The 27,995-nt window shown below is 45.0% G+C and overlaps 1 protein-coding gene across 3 annotated transcripts in view; it reads left to right on the top strand.

The window, feature by feature from the left end:
* The window catches only part of SFXN5 (sideroflexin 5), a 136,573-nt gene that overhangs the window by 1,874 nt on the left and 106,704 nt on the right, over positions 1-27,995 (top strand). For all 3 annotated transcript variants that reach the window (XM_055400360.2, XM_088841571.1, XM_055400359.2), the window contains exons 2-3: positions 12,952-13,020; positions 24,815-24,892. In XM_055400360.2, coding sequence (XP_055256335.1) covers positions 12,952-13,020; positions 24,815-24,892 — 147 coding nt within the window. The remainder of the gene's footprint in view (positions 1-12,951; positions 13,021-24,814; positions 24,893-27,995) is intronic.

Genomic DNA, 27,995 nt, shown 5'->3' with positions numbered 1-27,995 from the left:
TCCTGGGACAGTCACACAGAGATATTTGAGAACCTCCTAGTGGCTCCGAATGACGGAGCCCATTGCTGTTATCCCTCCTGGTGACGTAAACGCATGCTTGATGCTACTCTGTCCAGGCAGCCATTGCTGGTACCTCTTTTTGGCACCACTCCCGAGGGCAGCAAGTGTTTGCTATAGTTGCTTTTGAAGCAGTTCTCCTCCAGCCTAGTGATCTGTGTAAAGCACAGTGCATGTGATATTCATTCATGTTAAGGAACCTGTCTTTCCTCCAGTTCTGCCCCTCCCACATGACTGCCTGGTTGTGCAAGCAGCCCAAACTGCCATCAAGTTGACTCCAAGAAACCCAGAGTCCCCGTGTACTTGACTTCCTCTCCTTCACCCTCTAGATACAAACAGGATTTTCATCTCATATAGCTCTCAGACCCACTTGTCTCCACTGCTGGAATCCTAGACTGAGCTCCCATTCACTGATCTCTTGAGCCACTGCAGAAGCTTCCTACCAGGTCTCCCTGCTTGCACTCTGGCCCCCTTCCAATCTCTTCCTCTTCGCATGGCAGAGTCCCAACAGTGCAGGTCTGATCAGGTGATGCTGCACCCGCCCCCATCACACATGTTCTTAAACACCTTCCAGTGTCTTGCCCTGCTTCTGAGGTAAAGACCTCTATTTTGAAGACCCCAAAGGCCTGCATGGCCCACCCCTGTTGCCCTCTAGTCAAACCCCCATCCATCCCCTGGAATCCTGCTTCCAACCACACTGGCTGCGTTCAGCCCCTTGAACCCTGAGTGGTTCATAATCCAGGGTTCACTCCCAGAGCCCATACCAGGGACACTGCTCTTAATCCACTAACCAATAACACTACTTTCTGCAAGACTGGACAGAGTCTTTCCTTACTCCCTGGAGTCCCCCAGAACCCTTCTTCCTTTCATTCCTCAAGGATCTCTCTGTGCAGGGGGCAGGGGAAGGAGGAACTCTGAGCATGTCAGAGGGTGGAGAAGCTCGCTTCGATGGGCTTTGGTCTGTGAACATCTTTCTCCCCATAAGATGATGATGCTAGCCAAGCATTGTTCTAACCTTTTCACATATTGACCAATTTAATTTTCATGACAACCATGTGAGACAGGTTAAGACAATTATCCTATATATTCTAGGTGAGAAAACTGGCACACAAAGAAACAGATTCAGTAGGCAGTCTGGCTCCAGAGTCTACGGTTTTCTGTTTATTGTCAACTTTTTTATTAGGGAGATTTTCAAACATACAAAATTGAGGACAATTGTCAGTGAACTCCTGTGTACCCATCACTCAGCTTCAGCAGTTACCAGTGTTAGGCCAGCTTCGTTTCTATGCCTCCCACCCCCACTCAGTGAATTATTTTAATGTGAAGCCCATTAGTTCACTCTACCTGCTATCAGTTCAGTTCAGTTCAGTTCAATTCAGTCGCTCAGTTGTGTCTGACTCTTTGCGACCCCATGAATTGCAGCACGCCAGGCCTCCCTGTCCATCATCAACTCCCGGAATTCACTCAAATTCACCTCCATCGAGTCGGTGATGCCATCCAGCCATCTCATTCTCTGTCGTCCCCTTCTTCTCCTGCCCCCAATCCTTCCCAGCATCAGAGTCTTTTCCAATGAGTCAACTCTTCTCATGAGGTGGCCAAAGTATTGGAGTTTCAGCTTTAGCATCAGTCCTTCCAATGAAAACCCGGGACTGATCTCCTTTAGAATGGACTGGTTGGATCTCCTTGTAGTCCAAGGGACTCTCAAGGGTCTTCTCCAACACCACAGTTCAAAAGCATCAATTCTTCAGCGATCAGCTTTCTTCACAGTCCAACTCTCACATCCATACATGACCACTGGAAAAACCATAGCCTTGACTAGACAGACCTTGGTTGGCAAAGTAGTCTCTGCTTTTTAATATGCTATCAAGGTTGGTCATAACTTTCCTTCCAAGGAGTAAGCGTCTTTTAATTTCATGGCTGCAGTCAGCATCTGCAGTGATTTTGGAGCCCAAAAATATAAAGTCTGACTCTGTTTCCACTGTTTCCCCATCTATTTCCCATGAAGTGAGGGGACCAGATGCTATTATCTTAGTTTTCTGAATATTGAGCTTTAAGCCAACTTTTTCACTCTCCTCTTTCACTTTCATCAAGAAGCTTTTTAGTTCTTCTTTACTTTCTGCCATATGGGTGGTGTCATCTGCATATCTGAGGTTATTGATATTTCTCCCGGCAATCTTGATTCCAGCTTGTGCTTCTTCCAGTCCAGCGTTCCTCATGATGTACTCTACATATAAGTTAAATAAGCAGGATGACAATATACAGCCTTGACGTACTCCTTTTCCTATTTGGAACCAGTCTGTTGTTCCATGTCCAGTTCTAACTCTTGCTTCCTGATCTGCAGAGAGGCAGGTCTGTTATTCCCATCTCTTTCAGAATTTTCCACAGTTTATTATGATCCACACAGTCAAGGGCTTTGGCATAGTCAATAAAGCAGAAATAGATTATCTGGAACTCTCTTGCTTTTTCCATGATCCAGTGGATGTTGGTAATTTGATCTCTGGTTCCTCTGCCTTTTCTAAAACCAGCTTGAACATCTGGAAGTTCATGGTTCACGTATTGCTGAAGCCTGGCTTGGAGAATTTTGAGCATGACTTTACTAGTGTGTGAGATGAGTGCAATTGTGCGGTAGTTTGAGCATTCTTTGGCATTACCTTTCTTTGGGATTGGAATGAAGACTGACCTTTACCAGTCCTGTGGCCACTGCTGAGTTTTCCAGATTTGCTGGCATATTGAGTGCAGCACTTTCACAGCATCATCTTTCAGGATTTGAAATAGCTCAACTGGAATTCTGTCACCTCCACTAGTTTGTTCGTAGTGATGCTTTCTAAGGGCTACTTGACTTCACCTTCCAGGATGTCTGGCTGTAGGTGAGTGATCACACCATCGTGATTATCTGGGTCATGAAGATCTTTTTTGTACAGTTCTTCTGTGTATTCTTGCCACCTCTTCTTAATATCTTCTGCTTCTGTTAGGTCCATACCATTTTTGTCCTTTATTGAGCCCATCTTTGCATGAAATGTTCCCTTGGTATCTCTAATTTTTTTGAAGAAATCTCTAGTCTTTCCCATTCTGTTGTCTTCCTCTATTTCTTTGCATTGATCGCTGAGGAAGTCTTTCTTATCTCTCCTTGCTATTCTTTGGAACTCTGCATTCAGATGCTTATATCTCTCCTTTTTTCCTCTGCTTTTCGCTTCTCTTCCTTTCACAGCTATTTGCAAGGCCTCCCCAGACAGCCATTTTGCTTTTTTGCATTTCTTTTCCATGGGGATGGTCTTGGTCCCTGTCTCCTGCACAATGTCACGAACCTCTGTCCAGAGTTCATCAGGCACTCTATCTATCAGATCTACCTCCTTAAATCTATTTGTCACTTTCACTGTATAATCATAAGGGATTTGATTTAGGTCATATCTGAATGATCTAGTGATTTTCCCTACTTTCTTCAATTTAAGTCTGAATTTGGCAATAAGGAGTTCATAATCCGAGCCACACTCTGCTCCCGGTCTTGTTTTTGTTGACTGTATAGAGCTTCCCCATCTTTGGGCTGCAAAGAATATAATCAGTCTGATTTCGGTGTTGACCATCTGGTGATGTCCATGTGTAGAGTCTTCTCTTGTGTTGTTGGAGGAGGGTGTTTGCTATGACCAGTGTGTTCTCTTGGCAAAACTCTATTACCTTTTGCCCTGCTTCATTCCGTGCTCCAAGGCCAAATGTGCCTGTTACTCCAGGTGTTTCTTGACTTCCTACTTTTGCATTCAAGTCCCCTATAATGAAAAGGACATCTTTTTTGAGTGTTAGTTCTAAAAGGTCTTGTAGGTCTTCATAGAACCGTTCAACTTCAGCTTCTTCAGCGTTGCTGGCTGGGGCATAGGCTTGGATTACTGTGATATTGAATGGTTTGCCTTGGAAACGAACAGAGATCATTCTGTCATTTTTGAGATTGCATCCAAGTACTGCATTTTGGACTCTTTTGTTGACCATGATGGCTACTCCATTTCTTCTAAGGGATTCCTGCCCACAGTAGTAGATATAATGGTCATTTGAGTTAAATTCACCTATTCCAGTCCGTTTTAGTTCACTGATACCTAGAACGTCGACATTCACGCTTGCCATGTCCTCTTTGACCACTTCCAATTTGCCTTGATTCATGGACCTAACATTCCAGGTTCCTATGCAATATTGATCTTTACAGCATTGGACCTTGCTTCTATCACCAGTCACATTCACAACTGGGTATTGTTTTTGCTTTGGCTCCATCCCTTCATTCTTTCTGGAGTTATTGCTCCACTGATCTCCAGTAGCATATTGGGCACCTACCCACCTGGGGAGTTCCTTTTTCAGTATCCTATCATTTTGCCTTTTCATACTGTTCATGGGGTTCTCAAGGCAAGAATACTGAAGTGGTTTGCCATTCCCTTCTCCAGTGGACCACATTCTGTCAGGCCTCTCCACCATGACATGCCCATCTTGGGTGGCCCTGCACAGCATGGCTTAGTTTCATTGAGTTAGACAAGGCTGTGGTCCATGTGATCAGATTGACTAGTTTTCTGTGGTTATGATTTCAGTGTGTCTGCCCTCTGATGCCCTCTCGCAACACCTACCCTCTTACTTGGGTTTCTCTTACCTTGGAGGAGGGGTATCTGCTCACGGCCGCCCCTCCCGCCCTTGAACGTGGAGTAGCTCCTCTCGGCCCTCCTGCGCCAGCGCAGCCGCCTCTGCTTGGACGTGGGGTTGCTCCTCTCGTCCACCGCCCTGACCTCAGGCGTGGGGTAGCTCCTCTCGGCCACGCGCGTCGCACTTCCTGCTATAGGTAACTCTAAAAAAGAAAGACTTTTTAAGTTAGCTTTTCTAAATACACTTCTTAAAATTGGAAATCGTTTTATGTGTTCAGAGTCCGAGTAGAAGGATCCCTGTATAACTCTCACCTATATATATATATGAAGTCGCTCAGTCGTGTCCGACTCTTTGTGACCCTGTGGGCTGTAGCCCACCAGGCTCCTCCGTCCATGGGATTCTCCAGGCAAGAATACTGTAGTGGGTTGCCATTTCCTTCCCCAGGGGATCTTCCCGACCCAGGGATCGAACTCAGGTCTCCCGCATTGTGGGCAGACGCTTTAACTGCTGAGCCACCAGGGAAGCCCAAACCTAGCTTTCCCTAAAGTCATCATCTCTGATTACCATGGTACATTTGTCGGAATAAGAAACCAGCATTACTGTTAACTATACTCCAGACCGTTGGATGTTACTATTTCTAACACTAATGTTATTCTTCTCTTCTAGGATCCCACATTGCATTTAGTTGTCATGTCTTCTCAGTGTGCCCTCTGTTTTATGACAGTTTTTCAAACTTACCTTCTATTTGATGACCTTGACAGTTCTGAGAAGTACTGGTCAAGTATTTTTAGAAGGTCCCTCAGTTTGGGTTTGTCTAGTGTTTTTTTCATGGTTAGACAGTTATGGGTTTTAGGGAGAGAATATCACAGAGATGAAGCGCCTTTTTTTTCATATGATATCAGAGGATTTTTAAGTTAGTTTTAACCTAACCACTATACCATTAACACACCTAAAATAATTATTTCTTAATATCATCAAACCGTTATTGTCTTAGTCTGTTTGGACTGCAGTAACAAAATACTGTAGATTGGGTAGCTTATAAACAACAGAAATTTATTTTTCACAGTTCTCAAAGCTGGAAGTCCAAGATAAAGCCACCAGCAGATTCATTGTCTGAGGAGAGCCAACTTTCTTGTTCATAGATAGCATCTTCTAGCTGAAACCTCCCATGGCAGAAGGGAGGAGGAATCTTTCTGGGGTTTCTTTTATAAGGACATTAATACTTGCCCAAAGACACCACTTTCTAAAACAATCACCTTGAGGTGAGGGGAGCATTAGGATTTCAACATGACTTTGGGAATGTGGGGACAGGCGTTCAGTCCATTGCACTATTCACATTTCCCTTACTGTGTTTTAAAAATAATTGGTTTGTTTCAATCAGACTCCCACAAAGCCCACACATTATATTTGATTGATATGTTAATCTATTGGTTCCATTCATCCCTCTTTCTTTCTATTGGGTTGGCCAAAATGTTCGTTCAAGTTTTCCAAGCAAATCTTTTGGCCAACCCAATATTTGTTGAAGAAACTGGATTGTTTGTCCTGTACAATTTTCCTATTCTGAACGTGGCTGAAGGCGTCTCTGTGGTGTTAGTTAAGATGCTCCTCTGTCCCCTGTTCTTGTAGACTTCAAGTTCATGCTTTTAACCATGGCCCTGTATTACCTGGTGAAATGGCCAGAGTGCAGGGGGAACTCTGTGCTCTGACTACTCCCTTTACTTCTTTTCTACTCATTTCCTTTCCTGAACCCACTCTTTTCTTCCTTTAGGGCTGACACCATTTTTGGCAAGCTGGGGCCCCAGGACAGGAGAAAAACATACATGATTCTTTCCATTTGTGATTTAATCTATCTAGAAATGTTTGGTTTATTATTATTATTTTTAAGCTTCCTTGTTCCTTCAGAAATCTCACTTATCTTTAAGATGACTGGGGGTATGGGTGTGTCATGTGTGTGCTGGGCCCCGAATCCACCAAGGCCTGTGAGAACAGAGAAGATGGCTTGTTGAGGGCTCCCTCTGGGGTCCGGGCAGCTTGTGGGCCCAGAAATGCACACTTCACTTCAGGGTGGACAGGTTTTTGTGGACTGAGAGTCAGGAGGCAATGGGGAAGTTTCTCATATTGTTTGCTGAAATAAGTTCTGAAGTGAAAGTGCCTTGCAGGTAGTTATGTTTTTAAATCATTTACGTCCTAGAGGCTAGACAGTGACTGTTCGCAGAGCTGGTCCTAGGGCTTCTTTGTGCCTTGGAGACTGTCAGCACCTTCCAGGCCGGTGGTTCTCATCTTTGCTGCACAGTAATCACCTGGGCAGGTTTTTAAACAGACTCTCATGCCTGAAGCCCACCCCCGGCCAGTAGAATTACACCCAGTAATCCCTGGGTGTACAGCCTGGATGTTAGAAAACCCAGGGGATTCAGTGTGCCACCAGGTGAGGACCACTGAGCTGGTCCAGCCTTTCTGCCACTGGGCTCCAGCTTCAGTGAGTGTTTATTCCTCATCCAGATGAGCAGTCATGGGGAGGTCTGGGTACAGCCCTCTGTCAGTCTCTTCTTAGGCCTTTGCCCTAGGCTGCTGCTCCCGAGGCAGCTGTCTGGCTCTGTTCTCCTCGGCCAGGCCCGGGAGTTAGGAAGCAGCAGGCCGCAAGCCCCTGCTGAGAAGTAGCTGACTCACCTTTCTAGTGAGGGGAAAGGGAAGGAATTACTTGACTGACTCACTCTTCCGGTGAAGAAAAAAGGGAAGGAAAAAAAAAAAATCCACTGATTATCTGATGGGGTAAAAAGTGAATTTTGGAGGGCAAAAAAAAAGACCCTTATACTAAACTGTTGAGAAAATAAAAACTGATGAGGTTGCCATGCTATGGATCAGGCTGGGAGGACAGACACGTAATGGCAGCTGCAAAGAAGAGTGCTTCTCTCCAGGCCTTCTCAGCTCTGAGGGGCCCCCGCCGCCTCCCTCACTGAGTAGCCATTCTTTTGTACTCTTTGAGAAATCACATTCTCCAAGGTTGTGGATTGCCAGGAACTTGCTGCTTAAATGGAGAAGAAAACGGCAACCTACTCCAGTACTCTTGTCTGGAGAATTTCACGGGCAGAGGACCCTCTCAGGCTACAGTCTAAAATCCAGGCTGTACAGTCCATGGGATTGCAAAGAGCTGGACACAACTGAGCGACTGTCACTCACGCACATGCTGTTCATATCAGTAGGGTCAATACTGAGGAAAACAAACACAAAAACGCAGACTGTAGGAACTGTGAGTTGAGTTTATTTAGTGTCTGTTGAGGACTATAGTCTGGGAGGCAGCCTCTGAGAGAGCTCTGAAGAGGTAAGGTGGGAGGTCAGCATGTGTGTGATTTTGGCAAAGGGGTTACATGTAATCAAGCACACATCTCAGAAGGTTGCTGCTATATGTGAGGAACAGATATCTTAATTAATGGGTTTAGTGCTTTTCTAAGTATGGGCAGATGTAAGAATCCAGGTTCATAAAAAGTTTTTCCTGAATAAAATACTTAACTCTCTGAAGGGCTGTTCTACCAGTCTTCCCAGAGCACAGAGTGTGCTGCCCTAAACTCCTTTCAGGGTGTGTTGAAAGTCAGCAACTGCAATGGCTGATGGCTCAATCCTTCCATTAATAGAAACAGGTGTTGACATCCTGCTTTTGATTGGTGGGTCTTTGGCACTTTGACTCAGAGAATCAGTACAACGGCAGGGCTTCAAATAAGGAGTTTCTGGACATCCCATGCCTTGGTTAACTGAATTTTATTTTTTTTAAGAAACAAAACCCTGTGTTTACTTCTCAGTCCAGCCCTATGTAGACCTCTTCCCCACAGCCCTGCTTTGCCCTGAGCCTGTTAATGTACTGTTTCACTTAAGTTTTGCTCTACCTTTCCCCAGGATTCTGCACTAACTCAGTTTTTCTCCCTTGTTTGACAAAATGCCTTATGGTTCCTCTGCTTTGTGGCCTCCATCGTTGCAGTGAGTCAGGAAGCCTAACTTTGTCTATCCCTGGTGGGTTGGGGGGAGGTTCTTTGGCTGATTGGGTTAGGACATTGTCATGTGTGCACATAAAGGGAACTTCAGACCTTTCTGTGTAAGTGTTTATTGAAAAGTTACATCTGGAAGGCTCCCAAGTGTACATGACCAATCCAGAACGGTTATCTTCCTCTCCACTGAATCACTGTGCTTCTTGCTTTCCTCATCCTGGTTGGTAAGCATTAGCATCTGACTAGAAATCTGGGCATTACTGTGACTGTGTTATTCCTCTTTCTCCCAACCAGTCACCTTTGCTCTATTCTCAGGACCTAGCACAGCCTTGGGCACACAGTAGGTCTCCAGTAGCTTTCTGGTGAATGACTGAATACACTGCGGGAGCCAGGTGCAGCTTCTGACCTGAACCTGCGTGCCTTTGAGGTCCTGCTGATACCCTTCCCTGCTCGGTAAATCCATCCATCCACCCATCCCAGTTCTTCTGGGAAGCTTGCTGACTCACTGGGGAGAAGTGACCTGTGTCCCCAGTGCCCATTATGGTGCCCTACTTAGCTTCATAGTTGTCTCTTTACTTGTCTGGCTCTCTCGATGGTCTCAGCTCCCTGTGGGCTTGTTTGCTGTGGGCTGCCCTCCGCTAGTCCAGTAGGGGTTGGTAGGCATCTCTGGAGCAAAATGCTTTACTTGGGACCCTCTCCCAGTGTCAGTGGTGGGGAGTGAACCAGCAGGGTCAGCAGGCCAGGACAGAATGGAGACAGGGACGGACCACAGGGCAAGTCAGAGGCTGGATGTTTTCCTGGGTCATCTTCAAGGAGCCGCTTCCCTTAGGCCGTTCTCCTCCAGGCCCTCCCCTCTGCTGATCCTCTTCCCTTCTTGGGCTGCTAACTGCTAATACTCTTGTCCCTTTCACATCCTACCCTCCCTTCAAGGTCCAGCCCAGGCTGCATCACTCTAGGAAGCCTCCAGGGCATTGGCTGCTCACCAGCCCACTCATTCATGTTGTGGCTAATGTATTTATGGAACTTCTAGGTGTGTGACACACAACTAGGAGCCAAGGCACATACAGAAAGAACATCCAAGCCCACATCCTTCAGCAGTTTATAATCGAGTAATATATCAGTCTACATTTTAATTTAAATACATATTTTAAAAATAGAATATTGCTTCTTTATATTATACATAATATAATACTGATTTATTTTCATTTAAAAAGCAATGTAAAAGATATGGAAATAAAAATCTACCATATTCTTATTACCCAGAGGCTATCTCTCTTAACATTTTAGTATATTTCGTGTAGCTTTGTAAATAATGTAATTTTTAACTTTTAATTTTGAAACAGTTTCAGTCTTACAGAAAAGTTGCAAGAAGAATTCAATTCCATATATCCTTTGCTTAGATCCACCAGCTTTTAACATTTTGTCACATTTCCTTTATTATGCTCTTTGTCTACAGGTGATCATAAAGCCAGGAAAGATAGAAAATGCACATGATACTAAGAACATCTTCAATCTGTAAATAGAATAATAGTACCTGCATTTCCAGCTTTTATTGCTGCCCTGTATATCCACACATCATTTTTTCTCAGCCTTTTGAGAGTAGATTATATTCAGCTATCCCTTAATACTTCATTGTAACCTTAACAACAAGCACGTTCTCTTATATCTCTGTCTTAGTCTGGTTCAGTTCAGTTCAGTTCAGTTCATTTCAGTCGCTCAGTCGTGTCCGACTCTTTGCGACCCCATGAATCACAGCATGCCAGGCTTCCCTGTCCATCACCAGCTCCCAGAGTTCACTCAAACTCATGTCCATCGAGTCGGTGATGCCATCCAGCCATCTCATTCTCTGTCGTCCCCTTCTCCTTTTTGGGCTGTTATAATAAAAATAGCATAGATGGGGTGCTTTATAAACAACAGAAATTAATTTCTCCCAGTTCTGAAGTCTGGGAAGTCCAGGACTAAGGCACTGGTAGATACAGTGTCTGGGGAGGGTCTGATTCCTAGTCATAGACAGCTCACTGTGTTCTTACATGGTGGAACAGGGCGAGGGGTTTCTCTGACATCATTATAAGATTATTAATGCTATTCATGAGGGCTCTGCCTTCATATAATCAGCTCTCAAAGGCCTCACCTCCAAATATCATCACTTAGGGGTTTAGGATTTAACACATGAATTTTGAGAGGACACTAATATTCAGTCTGTAGCAATAACCAGAGTGTGGTTATTCAGGAAATTTAGCATGGATGCAATCCTTTTTTAATCCGTAACCCTATTCCAATTTTATCCTTTGTCCCAGCAATGTCCTTGAACGCATTTCTTCCTCTAGTCCAGGATTCATTCAAGAATCACACGTTATGTTCAGTTGCCTTATCTCTTCAGTTTCCTTTAATGTGGGGCAGCTTTTCAGTCTTTCTTTGTCTTTACAGCATTGGCATATTTGGTGAACAAGGCCATTTATTTTACAGAATGCTCCTCAGTTTGGGTTCATCTGATGTTTCCACATGGTTAGACTCAGTCCCTTCAGAATACCCTGTGAACCCAATTGGGAACTTCTCAGAGGCATACAGAGTCCATTTTCATCTTGTTGGTCCTTCTGACATGCCCCCATCATTTGGGGGAGGGGCACTTCGTTCCTTTCTAGCACAACAAAATGTGCCAGTCGCATCCTATTCCTTCTCTACTTCAGCCCTGGAATCAGCCACTTCTCTAAGTCAGGGGTCCCCAACCTCTAGGATCTAACGCCTGATGATCTGAGGTGGAGCTGATGTCATAATAATAGAAATAAGGTGCTTGATCATCCCTAACCCTTCCCCCCACCCCACCCGCAGTCTGTGGAAAAATTTCTTCCACGAGAAACCAGGTCCCTGGTACCAAAAAGGTTGGGGCCCGCTGCTCTAAGGAACCCTGGTTTGTTTCAGTGGGTGTCGTCCTGTCTCTTTGCTACCCATTTGGTATTCATCTTGCTCTGTTTATCTCCTATTAAGTTGGAATCATGCGTTTTAGATGCATTTCACAAATCACAAGCTTTTTGCATGTCATAAACACTGTCCGAAACATGACGGCTGTGCTGTGTTCCATCATGTGAATGGATTGTCATTTTAACAATTCACCTTTATAAATAATGAAGCAGTGAGTGTTCTCAGCACACGCCTCTGCCCACACTTCTGAACATCTCTGATTGAGCACTGTGTGTAAGTTGGGGGATGGCTTAGGCCTTTGATGTATAAGAAGTTAGAGAAGCAACCGTTTTAGTTAGCAATGGTGTGGAAGCTTGATAGATCTGTGAAAGGCTGGGACTGGAAGTGGGGTGGAGAGGCTGCTCCAGGCAGAGGGTGCCATGGTGTGAGACCTTGTGGTGATCCAGGTCTATTTTCGGTCTTTTTTGAGGAGGGGAAGGAGCAGAAATTGGCTGCAGGGTCTGATGTCCTGGTGAGAAGGGGAAAGAGTGGGAGTGTTCTATTTCCTCCCCAAGCGGAGGCTGGGCTTGGAGAGCTGTGGGAAATCCTCCAGGGAGGATTTGGGAGGGAGCCTGAGTATAGGGAGGCATGAACCCCCAGTGTTTGCAGCTTTCCCCTTTGTCCCCTGCTCGGTCCCCTCTCTCCTCCCCCGGAGCTTGGCTTTGCCAAACTGGCTCTGTCCTGAGGGCAGAAGGCCCAGCAGCAGTGTTGCTTGGTTTCCTTTCACTGTGCCTAATGCCTGTGGCCTGTTTAGCACAAAGCCCTCCTTTTCTAAGGCCCCTGCTCAGGATAAGGATGGGGAGCTGGCCGTCTGTCCTGGGGCTATGGGTGAAGGAAGGCCTGAGGGCTGCAAGCTGGCCATCTGCACTTGACTCTGCTGTGGGGAGTTTTCCCTGGCGGCAGAGCCTGTGCTGGACTTTGGGAAGAGACCCTCTCTCCGAGAGTCCTAAGTAAAGCAGAAAGGCCGTGATGGGCAGGGCAGACTGGGAGAGGGCTGGGGACCAGACCTCCCCTCTAGCCTTCATGGGTTCTTGGAGCTGCTGAAAGGCTTGAAGTTGATCTCAGGGCATTGGGAAAAGAGGGAGGAAAATGAGAGGCACATGGAAGAGACATTGGGTCAGACATGTCTTAATGGTCGTTCTGAGTTGACTTTAGAAAGCCCTAGACCTGGGAGAACTGCCATGAGGTCACCGAGAAGCGAGAGGCCTCGTTGGCATCCATCACCCGTGTGAGTCGTCCTGGTGGCCGTGGGACCCTGACAGTGAGGGTGAGCTGTGGGTGGGTTACCCGTTGTCTAGAGAAAGGGGTACAGCAACTGATCCACTCTCCTCTCCCACCCCTCCTCCAGACATCCTTCTTTGGTCGCTTCAGGCACTTCTTGGACATCATCGACCCTCGCACACTCTTTGTCACTGAGGTGAGTCATGGCTGTCAGTCTCAATGGAGGCCCCTTGGCCTTTATACCTTGTGACTTTGGAAGATCCTCAGGTCATCATGATCTCATTTCATCTGGGATCTCACAACATCCCTTCAAAGTAGGCATGTCATTATTATTATTTCAAACTTCAATAAAATGATTACCAAGTACATGGATTATGTGCTCATTGCAAAAATGCAAACGGTACGGAACAAGAAGGATCCTTCGTGCCCTCCCCCTACTCAGTTCCCTCCTCTGATAGGTAAGATTGCAACTAAGGTATACTTTGTGTTTTATATGTGAAAAGTCCTATGAATTTTGACAGACATATCAAGTGTCCACAATGAAGTATTCATAATGAAGATGGAGAACATTTCTGTCATCCTACAGTACTCCTCATGACCGTTTCTAATCCATCTCCCCAGCCCCCTGCTGAGCCCTGGCAGCCATTTGTCTGTTTCCTGTTCTTGTTTTGCTGTTCCTATCATGTCATATGCGTGGAGTCCTACAGTGTGTAGCCTTGTGTGTCTGGCTTCTTTCCCTTAGTGTGGTGCTTTTGAGGCTCACCTATGTTGTTGCCTGTATTAGTACTTCATCCCTTCTCACTGCTGAGCAGCATTCCATTGAAAGGATGTTCCAGAACCTGTTTCTTTTTTGTCCACTTGTTGATGAACACATGGGCTGTTGCCATTTTCTGATTATTATGAATAAAATTGCTCTGAGCATTCTTTGTGTGGATGTATGCTTTCATTTCTCTTGAGTGAATAACTAGGACTGGGGTTGCTGGCTCATAGGGTAAGTATCTGTTTAACTTCATAGGAAACTGCTGAACTGTTGTTTAAGGATTACTATCCATTTTACAGTCTCATCCACAATGTTCCAGTCGCTCCACATCTTCACTAATCCTTGATACTGTCAAATTTACTGTCAGATTTCTTTGAGCCATTCCAAGAAGTGTGTCTTTCTATCCTTTGTATTGTATTTATAAACATTTATAAGAATGCATGCACATATAATGTAGTGCATTTATTATATTTATTAAGTACTTTCTGTGAGCAAAGCAGTGTCATAAACATTTTACATGTATTAGCTTGTCAGATTAACTCAAAACAACGCTTTCAGGTAGATTCTATGTTAAGTTCCATTTTCCAGATGAGGAAACAGACAGAAGTTAAGGCTCAGGCACATGGTGCTGGCCAGTGATGCAGCCAGGGTATGAACCCATGTAAACTTGTCTCCAGAACACTTATTTTTGGCCACTTTGCATTCCTGTTCAGGTAACTCAAGTTTAGGGAGCTCTCCCAAGCTGGAAGAAGGCCTGAACTCCCCACCCCAGGTCCCCACATACCCTGATGGAAGTCACTGAGCCTCTGAGTCAGCCCCCTGAGTAGGCAGCCCTTCTCTGCTCACTTTCGTGCTGAGCATTGGCTTGCTTCAGCTCTGGGAAGAAAAAGAAGCACAAGGCCTGCTGGACACCTGGCCCTAGAACCATCTCCATCTCTCCATCCCCATTGTGCCTGGGAGAGCAGTCCAGTTATGGGAAACGTGGGGATTACCCTGATATGTGATTTCCTGTTGCAGCTCAGGAAGGATGAAGGACTCTAGTATTTAACTGGCTGACCTTATTTCTGGGTGTAGTGCCTCTGAAGGGCAAGGCTATTGTACTTTTGGGCCCTGTCAGGACTCTCCTAAGGAGTAATCAATGGGATTGCATAAAAATTTGGAGGGACACCAAACTAGAGGAACTACTCACCTGGCTTAGGTTATGTGTCTTTCTTGAAAGCTCTGGAATGGTGCCAACTAGATAGAATTGTGACAAAAATCCCAACATAAATGCCTCCTGCTTGATGGAAGAGGCAGCAGAGACAAATGCTTATTTCAAAAGATGGAGGTGCTAATGGTGGACTTGAAGGCAGCACACTGGGAGACGGTGGAGGGCGTCCTGGGCGGTCTGGACGTGTATAAGTGCTCCCCCCAATTACCATGGGGAGGCAGGGGTTTTGGGGGCAGCGGGGCAGCATGCTGCTTGTGCTGGGGGCTCACAGCTCCTCCTTTCCGGCCCACACTCCTCTCATCCCCAGACCATTTCATGTTACTGCTTCTTCCTGTACCACATTTTTTCTTTGCCTCTTGCATTTTGAAAGACCTCAGCATCTTTGTACATTACGAAGCCATCTTTTGCCTATTTCCCAGTGAGTAAATTTAAAAGTCTCGTACTTTTTTTTTTTTTTACACCATTAATTGAAATGTCAAAGACTCTTAACTATTTAATGACCAGAAAATAACCAATGCAGCAATCAGTTAAAAATATTTTTCAAATTTCTGTTTCTTCCCCTCATCAAGGGTGTCGATAGGCTTCCTGAAAAGATCTATACCTTTTCCTACTGCATCCCAGTTGGGGACTTTTTCCAGTACTACTTGCCTTTTGGAAATTTTCTGCCCATAGAAGATCTTCCAGGCCCTAAAAAATCCGAAAGGGCCATGAGTGGGACCTTCTGTCCCTCCCTGATTCCAATCCAGGCAGGTAGTTTGGCAAGGCCATCTGCCTGGAAGTGATGGAAATTAGGAGCAGCAAGAGGAAAGAATCTCTTACCTGAGTCCCTCTCTGACACCTGTGGTGCCATCAGAAGGGCCAGGTTTCCCCTGCTGCTGGGCTAAGCCCAAGACCATGGCTTATGCCCACAAAGCACTGTCTCTCTCCCAGAGTGACCTGGGACACTCCTAGGCTGCATCCTGGGAGGGAGCTTGGGGCGATGGCTGTCCAGACAGAGGAGATCTGGACAGGCCGGTTCTCCTGTGTGACAGCAGAGGTGAGTGAGCGCTGGCTCTGGAAGCCAGCATTGCCTGAGGTGGAGAGACGCTGTGCAGCTGGAGCCTTCTGCTGACCCAGTTCTGAGGGGCAGTAGCTGAGTCAACGGATAGTAGACTCATCTTGAGAGAGTTTTGCAGCTATTGTTTGTAATTTATAACTGACAGAGCTTTAAAAAGATTCCAGCCCTTGTGTGTGTAATGAGGTGGAGCAAATTTTATTCACCATAATTTCTCTTAGGAAGAAGGCCGTCTTTGTTCTAAGAATGTCTTGAGCAAGGCTTCAGAGAGGAAGGAGGTTGCCCACTTGACAGAAGAGGAAGAATTGTGCTTTTCTGATCCTCCTAAGAGGGAGGAGAGAGAAGGAACACGAGGGGAAAACAGTGGGAAGGAGAGCAAGTAACCATGATGAACGGAAAGGCTAGTGTCTAGGGGCTCTCTAGAGGTTGATCATGTGTGCTATGAAAGTTGCTGTACCCTCCACCATCATTCCTATTATGTTGTCATAAAATCTGCCTGGTTCCTGAAGTCTCTGCAGGAGTTCATTCTTTAAAGGGCTCTGGAGGGGCCGGGAGTCTGCTCTCCGTGCTGTGTGTACACAGTTGGGCCTGAGGAAGGAAACCCCCGGCACCTGGCAGAAGCCCTAGCTTCATCCTTTCATGTAGGTCATGGAATTAGATCGAGATCTCTAAGGAAAAGGCTGTACCAGCTGACATCTAAGTTGCTTTAAATCATGAACAGAATATGAAAGGGGTTTGCTTTTCTGAATTCAACAATTATTTAAGAGAATGAATGTTTGGCAGATCATCATTCTGAAGGATGTGGAAAACCAACTGAAGCAGTGCAAATAGCACAAACTCATTACTAGTATTTGTGAAGTAATCTGAAACTGTTTTGGGTGTATCGTAGGACAGAATAAATCATTACGCTGATACTGGGAACCAGGGTTCTCACCGCAGGAGTAGGGAGATACAAATATGAAGTAGGGGAAAAGACAAAAACTACATTATGTTGTATTTGAATTGGAGGAATCAACGTGAACTCATGATTTATGCACATATACACTCATATACTTACATTTATATTTCTCAGTTTTCTGACTCTGCTCACTGAAAGGGCCTGGAAACAATGACACACCAGTAACAATGGACATACTTAGCACTCAGATCTTCGTTTCTAAATGCCATTACTTACTAAAAGCACCCAGGGCTTCTTGGAGAGTTTGCCAAGTCCATACCTGAGGCAAAGAGCATTGCTACAGAAAGTAAGAAAATGCTTCTAGAATAATGGAGACACAAGAACAGGAAGTGGCTGAGTCTCACTAGCCACATTCGGGATAATTTGAACATTAAGAAGAAGAAAAACAATGGATTATAATACATTGAATAATAAAATCCATGAGTTCATAGTAAAACTAAAAATATGAGAGAGGGAAGCTCTTATTCTCAGAAGAATATCAGCTAATAAATGTTGAAGGAAATAAACATTATGTAGTCCTCAGTGAAATAACTGATTTCAACCAGGATCATTAATAGATGCTATTTTCATAGAATAAAATGTTGTTGTAAAACAGGATATTCTTAGTCTTTCAGGTAAGTATTGCCTCCAAATGTTGCTTAGCAATTGCTAAGGGAAAATGGTACTTTTACAGTGGTGAGCCTGGAGAATACTCCTTTAACCAGGTAACCAATGAAAACAATTGACATTATGTGCCTCTTGATGTGATGTGATTCTGGTAGTAATCTCTAAATACTGGAACATATGAAAGTCTAAAAAATAAAATAAAAACTGCTCATTATCTCTCCGGCAAGAAATAATCACAATTATCATTCTAGTGTATATATCTGTACAAAATTAGGATGGTTTGTATAATGTGTACATATCTATATGTATCTGTATCTTTCTCTCTGCATCGACAGCCCCTGACTTCAGTCTACAATTTCTGGTCTGTATGATGGTGTGAAAGCAGTATGCATTCAGTAGAAATCATGGTTCCAGTTGTGAGTTTTGATTATATCCTGGGCTAGTGATATACAGTACAGTACTCTCTTGCGATGCTGGGCCATGACAGCCACAGGTCCCAGTCAGCCACGTGATCACATGTGGAAACCACCGATACACTTAGAACCATTCTACACCCACACAACTATTCTGTTTTTCACTTTTAGTATAGTATTCAATGAATTACGTGAGATAGTCAGCATTTTATCATAAAATAGCCTCTGCATTAGATGATTTTGCCCAACTGTAGGCTAATGTTAGTGTTCTGAGCACGTGTAAGGAAGGACAGGCTAAGCCATGATATTCGGTAGGTGAGGTGTGTTAAATGTATTTTCAACTTAAGATGTGGTATTTTCACTTACAGTGAAATTTTTATGATGGGGTGAACCCCATCATAAGTCAAGGAAGATCTCTCTCTGTATGTATTGTGTATATATATATGCAAATATATATTTAAAACTATATGTGACATATGTATACATGATGCATATTGTTTTTTCCATATAGCATATCTTGAACTTTTTTCCTTTTCATTAAATGTTATTTCAAAATGTGTTTAATAACTACATAGTAATCCATTGGGATTATTCTAAAACTTAATCATTTTCTCCATTAACCACTTGGGTGGTTTCAAGTATTTTGCCATTATAAATAATATGGCGATAAATATCCTTGTACATATATCTCCCCATATTTCTCTTTATTTCCTTGGGGTAAATTCCTAGAAGTGGAACTTCTGAATGAAAGGCATTTTAAGGCTTTTGATATATATATTGCCAAATTGCCCTGCAAATTGTACCAACCTGTACCAAGACTATCAGTTTATGCTCTCAATAGTAGTAAGAATATCCATTTAAATGCATTCTAGATGGCATCAGGTAGTCTAATCTTAAATTTTAAAATTTCCAAATTTCAGTACCCTTATACACTTCAGGTTTTTGCCCATAATACTTTGGCTACCTCATGCGAAGAATTGACTTACTGGAAAAGACTCTGATGCTGGGAGGGATTGGGGGCAGGAGGAGAAGGGGACGACAGAGAATGAGATGGCTGGATGGCATCACCAACTCGATGGACATGAGTTTGAGTGAACTCCGGGAGTTGGTGATGGACAGGGAGGCCTGGTGTGCTATAATTCATGGGGTCGCAAAGAGTCGGACACGACTGAGCAACTGAACTGAAATGAATACAGTTTTTGCATACTTATTACATTGAAAATAGACTTTTTATTTGCTTTTTTCATATGTTTCCAAGTCTTTATAATTTTAGGATGTCAAGTCTTTTAGTATAAATATCCATCTCTGTTAGACTTTTAGGTCTAACATATAGGTTGTTTCCTACCTTTTCCTTTCCTGCCAAAAATAGTCTTAGGCAAATTATTTTTCATTTCTGATAAATTTATTTTTTAGAAAAAAATTCCCAAAAGTAGGGTATCCAGGATGTAGACCATGATTTTTTTTATAGTTCTTAGGCATAGCTGGACAGATTTACTTTCTAGAGGGCTATACCACCGGTCATGCTGTCAGAATTAACTCACATTCAGTGTCTTGAAGGTGACCAGAGGTTGCCACAGGGAAACATGTGTGCCTGGTTTCCCCTTCCCTTGGGCCTCTCAGAGGTAGCTTGTGGTTGAGCTAGGAAGCAATCTCAGTGCAGATAACCCTGTGTGGGTCCCAGGATTGCTGGGAAGGAACAAGAAGGGCTTCGGAAGGCAAAGGGAGGATGAGAGAAGGGCTTGAGACTCTGCCTGCACAAAGCCTTGGCCCCCAAATCCCACTGTCTGGGAGCCAGAAAGGAATGGTTGAAGATGTTGCAGACAAGGTAAGAATGCACAGCCCTGCCCTTGGCTGGTTCAAGACTGGCCCAGGCGAGAGCAATCAGATACTGAGTGATCCAGGGAGGCCTTGCCCCCATCCCTACCACCAGCTCCGTTCCCTCATGCACACCAACGCCACTCCCCACACTCATTTTCCCCCAACCATTGACACTTCTTTTCCTTTCCTTTCTTTTCCTTCCTTCCTTTGTCCCTCTTCCTGTCTCTCTCCTTCTCTCCTTCCCTCCCTCCCTTCTCTCCCACCCCCTATTTTAAGTGGGACTCCCAAATTTTGATTGCCTGAAATGCCCATGTTTCAATTGTACCCACTTTTGCTAAACGTGCAGCAGCAGCAGCAACTGGGCTTGCCTTTGAATGAGAATAAAGACGGCCCTTCCCTTTCTTATGTGGGGTACCCGGCCCCCATTGACATTGGCATCAGCTTTTCAGGATGCAGGCATTTCTATGGTTTCTCTGGGAGACCACCCCTCTTTCAATTACTGACCATTCTGAGGACAGGAGGCTCTTCCATGCTCATATCTCATGGAAATGGCCCAGAGTTGGGAATGCAGGGACTTGAGTTTCCTAGATGACACCTACCTGCTCTGTGACCCTGGGCACCGAAATGCCCTTCCTGCTTGGACCCCAGCTGTCTCAGAGAAAGGAATGTCCACATGGTTCAGCAGACACTCACAGAGGGGTACTGTCATCCACATCCTGTGTGAACAGGGCACGGTCTCTTGGAATCCCAGGATTCTGTAAAACCAGCATTGCTGTCAAGGGCCTCTGGCCTGCTGCTTTGGAACCTGGTCCCTAACCCTGATTATACCCTACACCTCTCCTCCCAGCAGCCTCAGTCCCTCATTTTTATCAAATGCTCATTATGTGTGGCCCTGTGTTGGTGATGGACTGGGGTAGGTGTGCCCTGCGTTTCGGCCAACATAACCTACAACCAGTCTCCTGCTGCCTGCACCCTGCAGTCTCAACAGGTAACATGGGCATGGACCTCAAAGAGGTGCAAACCAAATGCTCTCTGAGTGTTCAGAGGGCAGAGGGAACATTTCTGAAGACTCCTGAGATGGCCCTGAGCCTTGAAGGATAGACAGCGGTGGGGACAGACAGCCGGGGAGGCAGGATGTCCTCCTTTTCCCCCAAGGTGGTGGGGTGGTAGAGGAAAGATGAGGGGCGAGGACCTGCAGGTAAAGTGGGTGGCCTTTATGGGAGTGAAATGTTTCTGGGTAATCCTCACCTCCTGGCCTGGTGCTGTCTTGCCCATTGTACATTTTAATATAGTAAACATTGTAATAAATAATATATTCAAATTATTTAGACAAGCTCCCTAGCCAAGCATGGATTATACTGTGTGCATTCAGTTTGGGGGTTGGCTAAGGTATTCCCCTTCTCTCCAAAAAGATTAGCTTTGCTTCTGATGACTTTCCTCATCTTCCTATTTTGTGCCTTTCCATCCTGTGTCCCACCATCACCATTCCTGTCTGTCAGGGTCTCCTGCCCTCTCTGCCACCACCCTAACACTGCAGGACTGCCCTTTGGCTTCCTTCTTCCCCTCGGGGCCTTGGGGCGGGTCCTCTGTTCAAATGCTCTGCCCTGGAGCAGACCTCCCAGGTGTCTGTCTCCAGAGAGACTTTCTGGAGACCGTACCCCATCAGATACAAGAAGAGTCTTGCTGCGACAGTTTCTGGCACGCAGGTGATGGAGTCTGGGAAGCAGCAACCTGGGCTGTCCCTCCCCAAGCCCAGGGCTCCAGAAAAGGGCCTGCAGCCTTGTCTCCAGGCCGGCTGGGCCCCTCACCATCTTAGCATTCAGGGCATAGCTGCCTGTTTGTTCCTGTCTGAAAAGACTTCCTGCAAATTTCACCCTGCCACTGACCTCCTGCTTTCCCCGTCCTTCGAGTGCCTAGGACTTTTCTGTCAAGTGTGTCAATGCATCAGGGTGAGAGGAGGACTTCAAGCAAACAGACCCTCCTCCTATCCTTAAAGGCTCCCTGAAAATGGCTCCCTTCTCTGTTGTGAGAAGTCCAGCTCCCAGAACAGCCAGCCCTCAGGGACCTCTCAAGACAAGGCCTGAGGCCTTGCCTGTCCCACAGAGTCACTGGGAGCCCTATCCCTTGGTCTCTGAGCTAGGGGGCCAAGCTGAGGCTTAGCAAGGCCCAGAAGCAAACAAGAACATACTAGCAGACAAGAACATACTAGCATCAGCAGGTCTATCTCGGGAAGCTTTGGATTTGGTTGTTTCTCAATGAGTGCCAAGATCAGGGCTCTTTGGAACTTAATCCTGTGGCAAGATGCCTCCCTTTGATGACTATGGGGAATGAGATGGAATCTGGCCAGGTTGTTAGAGGAACTGAATCCCTGGAGTGGGAACATAATGAGAACGCGGGGCCATTCACCATTCAGGGTGGAAAGTAGAGCACTTATTGTGGGGTCAAGGCTGAGGCTGGCAGGAAGCAGGCTTAGAGCGGGGAGCTTGCCGTATCACCAGGAGGATCTGGGGGGCGGTTGCAGAGACAGCAAGGGTCTAACTAAACTCTGGCCTCAAATACTGAACTGCTCACTTTCTGTTGAACTTAAGCAAGTTAGAGCAATCAACCAACATGAAAAGCAAATGTATTATGTCTAGAAGGAAAATAATAACTTTTCCAGTGGTTATCTCTGTGGTATGTTTACAGGTGATTACAACATTTTTGTGTGTGCTTTCAAATTTTCTGACATTTTTTCTAAACAGTGGATTACACCTGGAAAAAACACAAACTCAAAGTTGTCTCTACTTTGAAAGCAAACAGATTCTGGGGAAGGACTCTGGAATTCAGAAACTGATAGACATATATTTGAAAGGGAAGAGGCAGTACTTTACAGCAGTCGGGCTGCTCCCAGGTGAGACGTTCTCCTGGCTGCCTGACAGCCCGACTGGCTTGTCTGGGCTGGCGGTTGGCCCCGCTGTTTTAGTGCCGGAGGTGGCTGATCCTTTCCCATCCTATGTGACCAGTGTCGCTGCTCAGAAGATGCCCCATGGGGCAACACGCCCTGGAGCTGCATCCTGCCTTTGGACCGGGGGCTTCTGTGGAGGTCTCTCTGCACCCCCATCCTTAGCCAACTTTGTCCCTTGGTCAACGCGGCACAGGGTGGCTGCCCTGGGTTTCTTCCCTCATCATGAGCGTCCCTCGTGACCGTTCCTCGTCTGACCTGGATATAGGCTTCCCTCTCTCACTGTTGTCTGTTTAGTGTTGATTTTTTTAAAAACGATATACCAATCATACAGCAAAATACATAAATCTGAAGTGTATGGCCTAATGGATTTTGACACACGTTTATACTGTGTAACCACCAGTCAGATCAAGACACTGAACATTTCCATTATTCCAGAGGGTTCCCTCATGCCCTCACCAGGTCAACACCCCCTCCCACCTCCACAAAGGTAATACCACAATGACGTCTACCACCGTCGATGCGTTTGACCTGTTTTTGAATTTTATATATACTTTTTGCATCTACCTTCTTTTGCTCATCATTATGTGAATTGGCCTTCTATTATCATGGAACAAATCACCCCAAAATTTAATGGCTTGAAATAACAACAGGCAATTCTTTCATTCACTGACCTTCAGTTTTGGCAGGACTTAGAGTGGGTGGTTTGTCTCGCGGCCTCGGCTAGGGCAGCTTGACGGGCGGAAGGTCCTTTTCAAGATGGCTCACTTCCATGGTGGGCCAGTTGTTGCTGACCATTACCTGGTGACTTAGCTGGAGCTGTGGGCCAGGTCCTCAGTTCTTATCCACATGGATCTCTTCATAGGCTACTTGGGCTTCCTTACAATGTGATGGCTCAGTTTGAAGAGAGCAACCATCCCAAGAGAGCCAGGTGGAAATGCAAGGCATTTTCATGATCTAGAGGTCACACAGCCTCACCTTGACAACACTTTATTGTTAAGGCAGTCACAAAGGGCTGCCCAGGATCAAGTGGAGGGATGCAGACCCTACCTCTGGATGGGGGATGTGGGAAAGTTCTAGAAGAGCGTGGGGTGAGAGATATTAGGGTGCCATTTTTGAGAAGATTTATCCGATTGTAACATATTTGTAGACTGCATTTTAAATGCTGAGTAATATTTCATTGTGTGCATATACTTACCCAGTCTGTTAACTGACATTTGAGTTGTTTGCACTTTGGGCCTATTTGAAGAGTGCCAATACGAATATTCTTATACAAGTCTTTCGGGGGCAAAGACTGCCTTCTCTCAGTGTTGCTGTGTCTAGTTTTTAAGATTTTAAAAATCATACAATTCTATTCTCTTTTATTTTTCCCATCAGTTACTGTAGCCATATGTATTTTAGTATGTAAATCTCTGCTAGTGTTTTTTAAATGTTGAGAAGAAATTATATAAGTATTACATAAATATGTTCTCTTTATAAAAACTTTCAATATTACAATTAAGACTAAAATTTCTTCCAACACCACTTGCCAAATCTGAACTGTTTCCTCCTACCTCAAGGTAACCTCTGTCCCTAGTTTGGTGGGTCTCCTTTTAGAGCTTTTTTGATACATTTACTTACATAAATATTCTCACAGGAAATAGTTTTCTTTGTGTGTGTGTGTGTTGTCTGTTTGGTACAATGAATGGCATCATACAGCTCTGCAATTTGCTTTCACACTTAAAAAAAAATACCTTGGAGATATGGCCATGGAGATCTACTTTACTTTTTAAACTGCCAAATAATGTGCATGGTATTATTACACTACTGCTGCTAAGTCACTTCAGTCGTGTCCGACTCTGTGTGACCCCATAGACGGAAGCCCACCAGGCTCCCCCGTCCCTGGGATTCTCCAGGCAAGAACACCGGAGCGGGCTGCCATTTCCTTCTCCAATGTGTGAAAGTGAAGTCGCTCAGTCGTGTCCGACCCTTAGCGACCCCACGGACTGCAGCCTACCAGGCTCCTCATCATTACACTAGATGAATGCAAACATGTATCCATTTCCCCGTGAAAGGTCGTTTAGGTTATAGTCTTCTTTATTGTTTTGTGTGTGTCCCATAAACTGAAGGGCAGGTCTTGCACGCTGTGAAGATTGTCAGTGCTTGGTCAGTACTGAGGCACCCCTGCAAAGGAAAGTGTTGCTGGAGCCCTGGACCTGTGCCCCTCAGTGTCCCTTTTCTTTGCCTGCAGAGACGTCTCAGAGAGGCTGTGCAACTGCTGGAAGACTATAAGCATGGGACGCTGCGCCCGGGGGTTACCAATGAGCAGGTAACTCTGCTGGAGGTGGGGTGGGGGAATGGTGGGAGGGAAGGAAGGTGGCAAATTCGCTGTCCCTCCCCTGCAGCCAGAACCACTTCTCTTCCCCTCAGCATCTACTTTTGCTGCTGCTACATCTCCTGGGACTTCTGGGTTTTGGAGGGACACTCAGGGGTCTCCTGTAAGCTGGTCTGGTGGGAAGTGTGGAGGCTGCTAAGGCTAGAGAAACCTAAGGCAATAGTTTGCTGGAGCTGACATGTGCATCTTTTCCCAATTCCACATCCAGTGACATCACAGTGATGACTTGAAACCAGCCACAGTGTGAGAATTTACACCATGGAAATTGACAGATACTATAAATCAGGACTTTTTTCTCAAAAATACTCAACAGCATACCACTATCCAGAAGTTTAGACTGAGGTTGAGAAAGATGGAGGAGACAGTGTGGAATTAGGCTAAGACACTGTAATTTCTCTCTTGTTAATATCATGTAGAAACTTGAACTAGAGCTAATTGAAAAGTTGATGGTTTGGTTTGGTTTGGGGGAAAGATAGGGAGATGTAGTGTAGGGCAGCTCTAGTGATTGTAGAGACAGATGGTTAATGTGCTGAAGTTTTTCTTTTTGTTCATAAGCTTTATTTTAAAAGATATTAAAAATTAATCTCACAGTTTTTTTCGAAGTAATTTATGTAAAAAGTTCAAAAAGTCAAATAGTACGAAAACACTTGTAAGGAAAAATAGTGTATTGCCCCATCCCTCCCCAGTTCCCATTTCTCTTCCCCAGAAGCAAATGCTGTTAGCTGTTTCTTTAGATAGAAACCTATATTTCAAACTAAGCATATCTATACTGCTATTTATCAATTAGTTCTTTTGTGTGGTAGTTGAGGATCCATCTCTCTTATTATTTACCTCCATAAACACATTTCTCTCCCCTACCCTCATCACCCTCCCAAAATAGTTATCATAGTTTTGGGGTCTATGGATATTCAGTATTCACATTATGATTATTATATGAATAATACTACAACTTTGTTGTATATGATTATGTTTCCTCTCCTTTTTGACTTTATGTTTTATCTGGATTTAATAGTTGCCTCATTTTCCCACTGGCAGTGTTCTTTGTACCATCTCTAATTCTTGCTATATCTTCTAGCAGTTTTTTTATATTTTTAATGGTGGAGGTTGGTTTAGTCGCTCAGTCGTATCCGACTGTGTGACCCCACAGACTGTAGCCCGCCAGGCTCCTCTGTCCATGGGATTTCCCAGGCAAGAACATTGGAGTGGGTTGCCATTTCCTTCTCCTAGGGATCTCCCAACCCAGGAATTGAACCCAGGTCTCCTGCTTGGCAGGCAGATTCTTTACCAGCTGAGCTACAAGGGAAGCCCTTTTCACTCCCATATTTTTCCCTGAAGTTTTCAATTCTGGGGCCCAGCTCCCTCCAGCTCCTCTTGGTGTACACCTTTATTTTAGTGGAAGACCTCTTCTTGTAGCTCCCTGAAAAAGGGTAAATGAAAGAAAATTTGGAGTCCTTTTATATCTGAAAAAAATGTAATTTGTAATTGTAATTCTGTGCTCAGCTTTAACTGACAGTTTGGCTGAGGAGAAAATTCCAGTTTTTAAGTTGACAACATTTTCCTTTAGAATTTTGAAGATATTGCTCTTCTGGCTTCTAGTCTAGCTTTTGAAAAATCCAATGCTATTTTATTCCTGATTCTTTGCAAGTGACCCGTTTTCTCTCTTTGGGAATGTTTAGGATCTCCTCTCTATGTATATGGTTTATTTCTGAAATTCCACAATGCCATGTCTTTTAAAATTTATTATTTTGGGTTTCTGGTGACCTTTTTCAATCTGAAAACACCTGTCTCTCAGTTCTGGCAATTTTTCTTACACTATTTCTTTGATAATTTCTTCTCATTCTGAAATTCCTGTTAGTCAAATATTCATCACCTTATATTGATACTCAGATTTTCTTATCCTTTTTTTCTCTTCTACTCTTTCGCTTTTTCCTTCTGTCTGGCTTTACAGGAAATTTCCTTGAGTTTATTTTCAACATGTCTATCGGATTTTTAACTTCAGCTAGTACAAATTTTAATTTCTGAGAGCTATTTGATTGTTTCTTTTCTTTATTCCTTTTAACAGGATCCTCTTCCTGTTTTGTAAATACAGTATCTTCTCACCTCTGAATTCTGGAAGCCAAGTAGAGGAGCAAGGCTGAAGCCCCAGTATTCACTTTACAGATTTTCATTGATTTCTCTGCTTTTAGCCTCACCTGCTCCCTCTTTCCACTGGGTTAGAGTTCCCAAGTCTCACTTGGATTCAGTTTCTCCAAAAGGTTGATAACCCTCTCGTGTTTGGGGGATACAGGCGAGGGCGGTAAGAGCCCCCTTGCTGTGTGGGGAAGGCCGAGGGGTTCTACTGCTTTGAATTCAGATTTTCAACCAAGTCCCTGTGTTTAGCCCTATGCTTAACCCTTTGTTCCTGGGGTGCCTGGGCCCTCCAAGTCCTGAACTTTGCTGGCATCCAGGGGTTGATGGCCTGGCTTCTCAAGTGTGCCTTCTGCAGGCATTGAGGGACAGCTTCCCCCTCTCTGCTGGATCAGTTCCTAAAACTCTGCTCATTTACCATCCAGAAACTTGTTGCTGTCCCTCCTGGGCTGTGTTTTGTTGGTGACTCTGAGGCGCCGCCCTGCCTTCTCACACCTTTAGGCACAAAGTCCACATGACACACTGGTGCCTGGCTGGGTATTTCCTGGGCCAGGTGGCTAAGCCATCAGCCTGCCCAAATCCAATTTGTTTTGCTATGTATTTGTGGAGCACCTCCAGGCCAGTGTTGGTGTAGGACCTGGGGGAGAGCAGGGGACAGGCTGGAGGAGGGTCCTGCCCCCAGGACTCCCCAGAATCCAGGCCACGACAGTGAAAATACATGATGCTGTGGGAGAGCAGAGGGAGGAGTCACCTCATCAGAAGCGGGGAGTCTGGAAGAGATTTCTCACCTGAGACCGAGGGATGAGCAAGGATTAGTGAGGAGGGGGCGCTGGGAAGGGGCGGAGGTAAAACATCCTGAGCCCAGAGAGAATGGCCCCTAGAGGAAGATGGCCCCTAGAGGAAGGGACAG

The sequence above is a fragment of the Moschus berezovskii genome, chromosome 11 (genome assembly GCF_049115385.1).
Source record: "Moschus berezovskii isolate FMDL1 chromosome 11, NW_MosBer_1.0, whole genome shotgun sequence".
Classification (NCBI taxonomy): domain Eukaryota; kingdom Metazoa; phylum Chordata; class Mammalia; order Artiodactyla; family Moschidae; genus Moschus; species Moschus berezovskii.
This window is presented reverse-complemented; position numbering and strand designations above follow the sequence as displayed.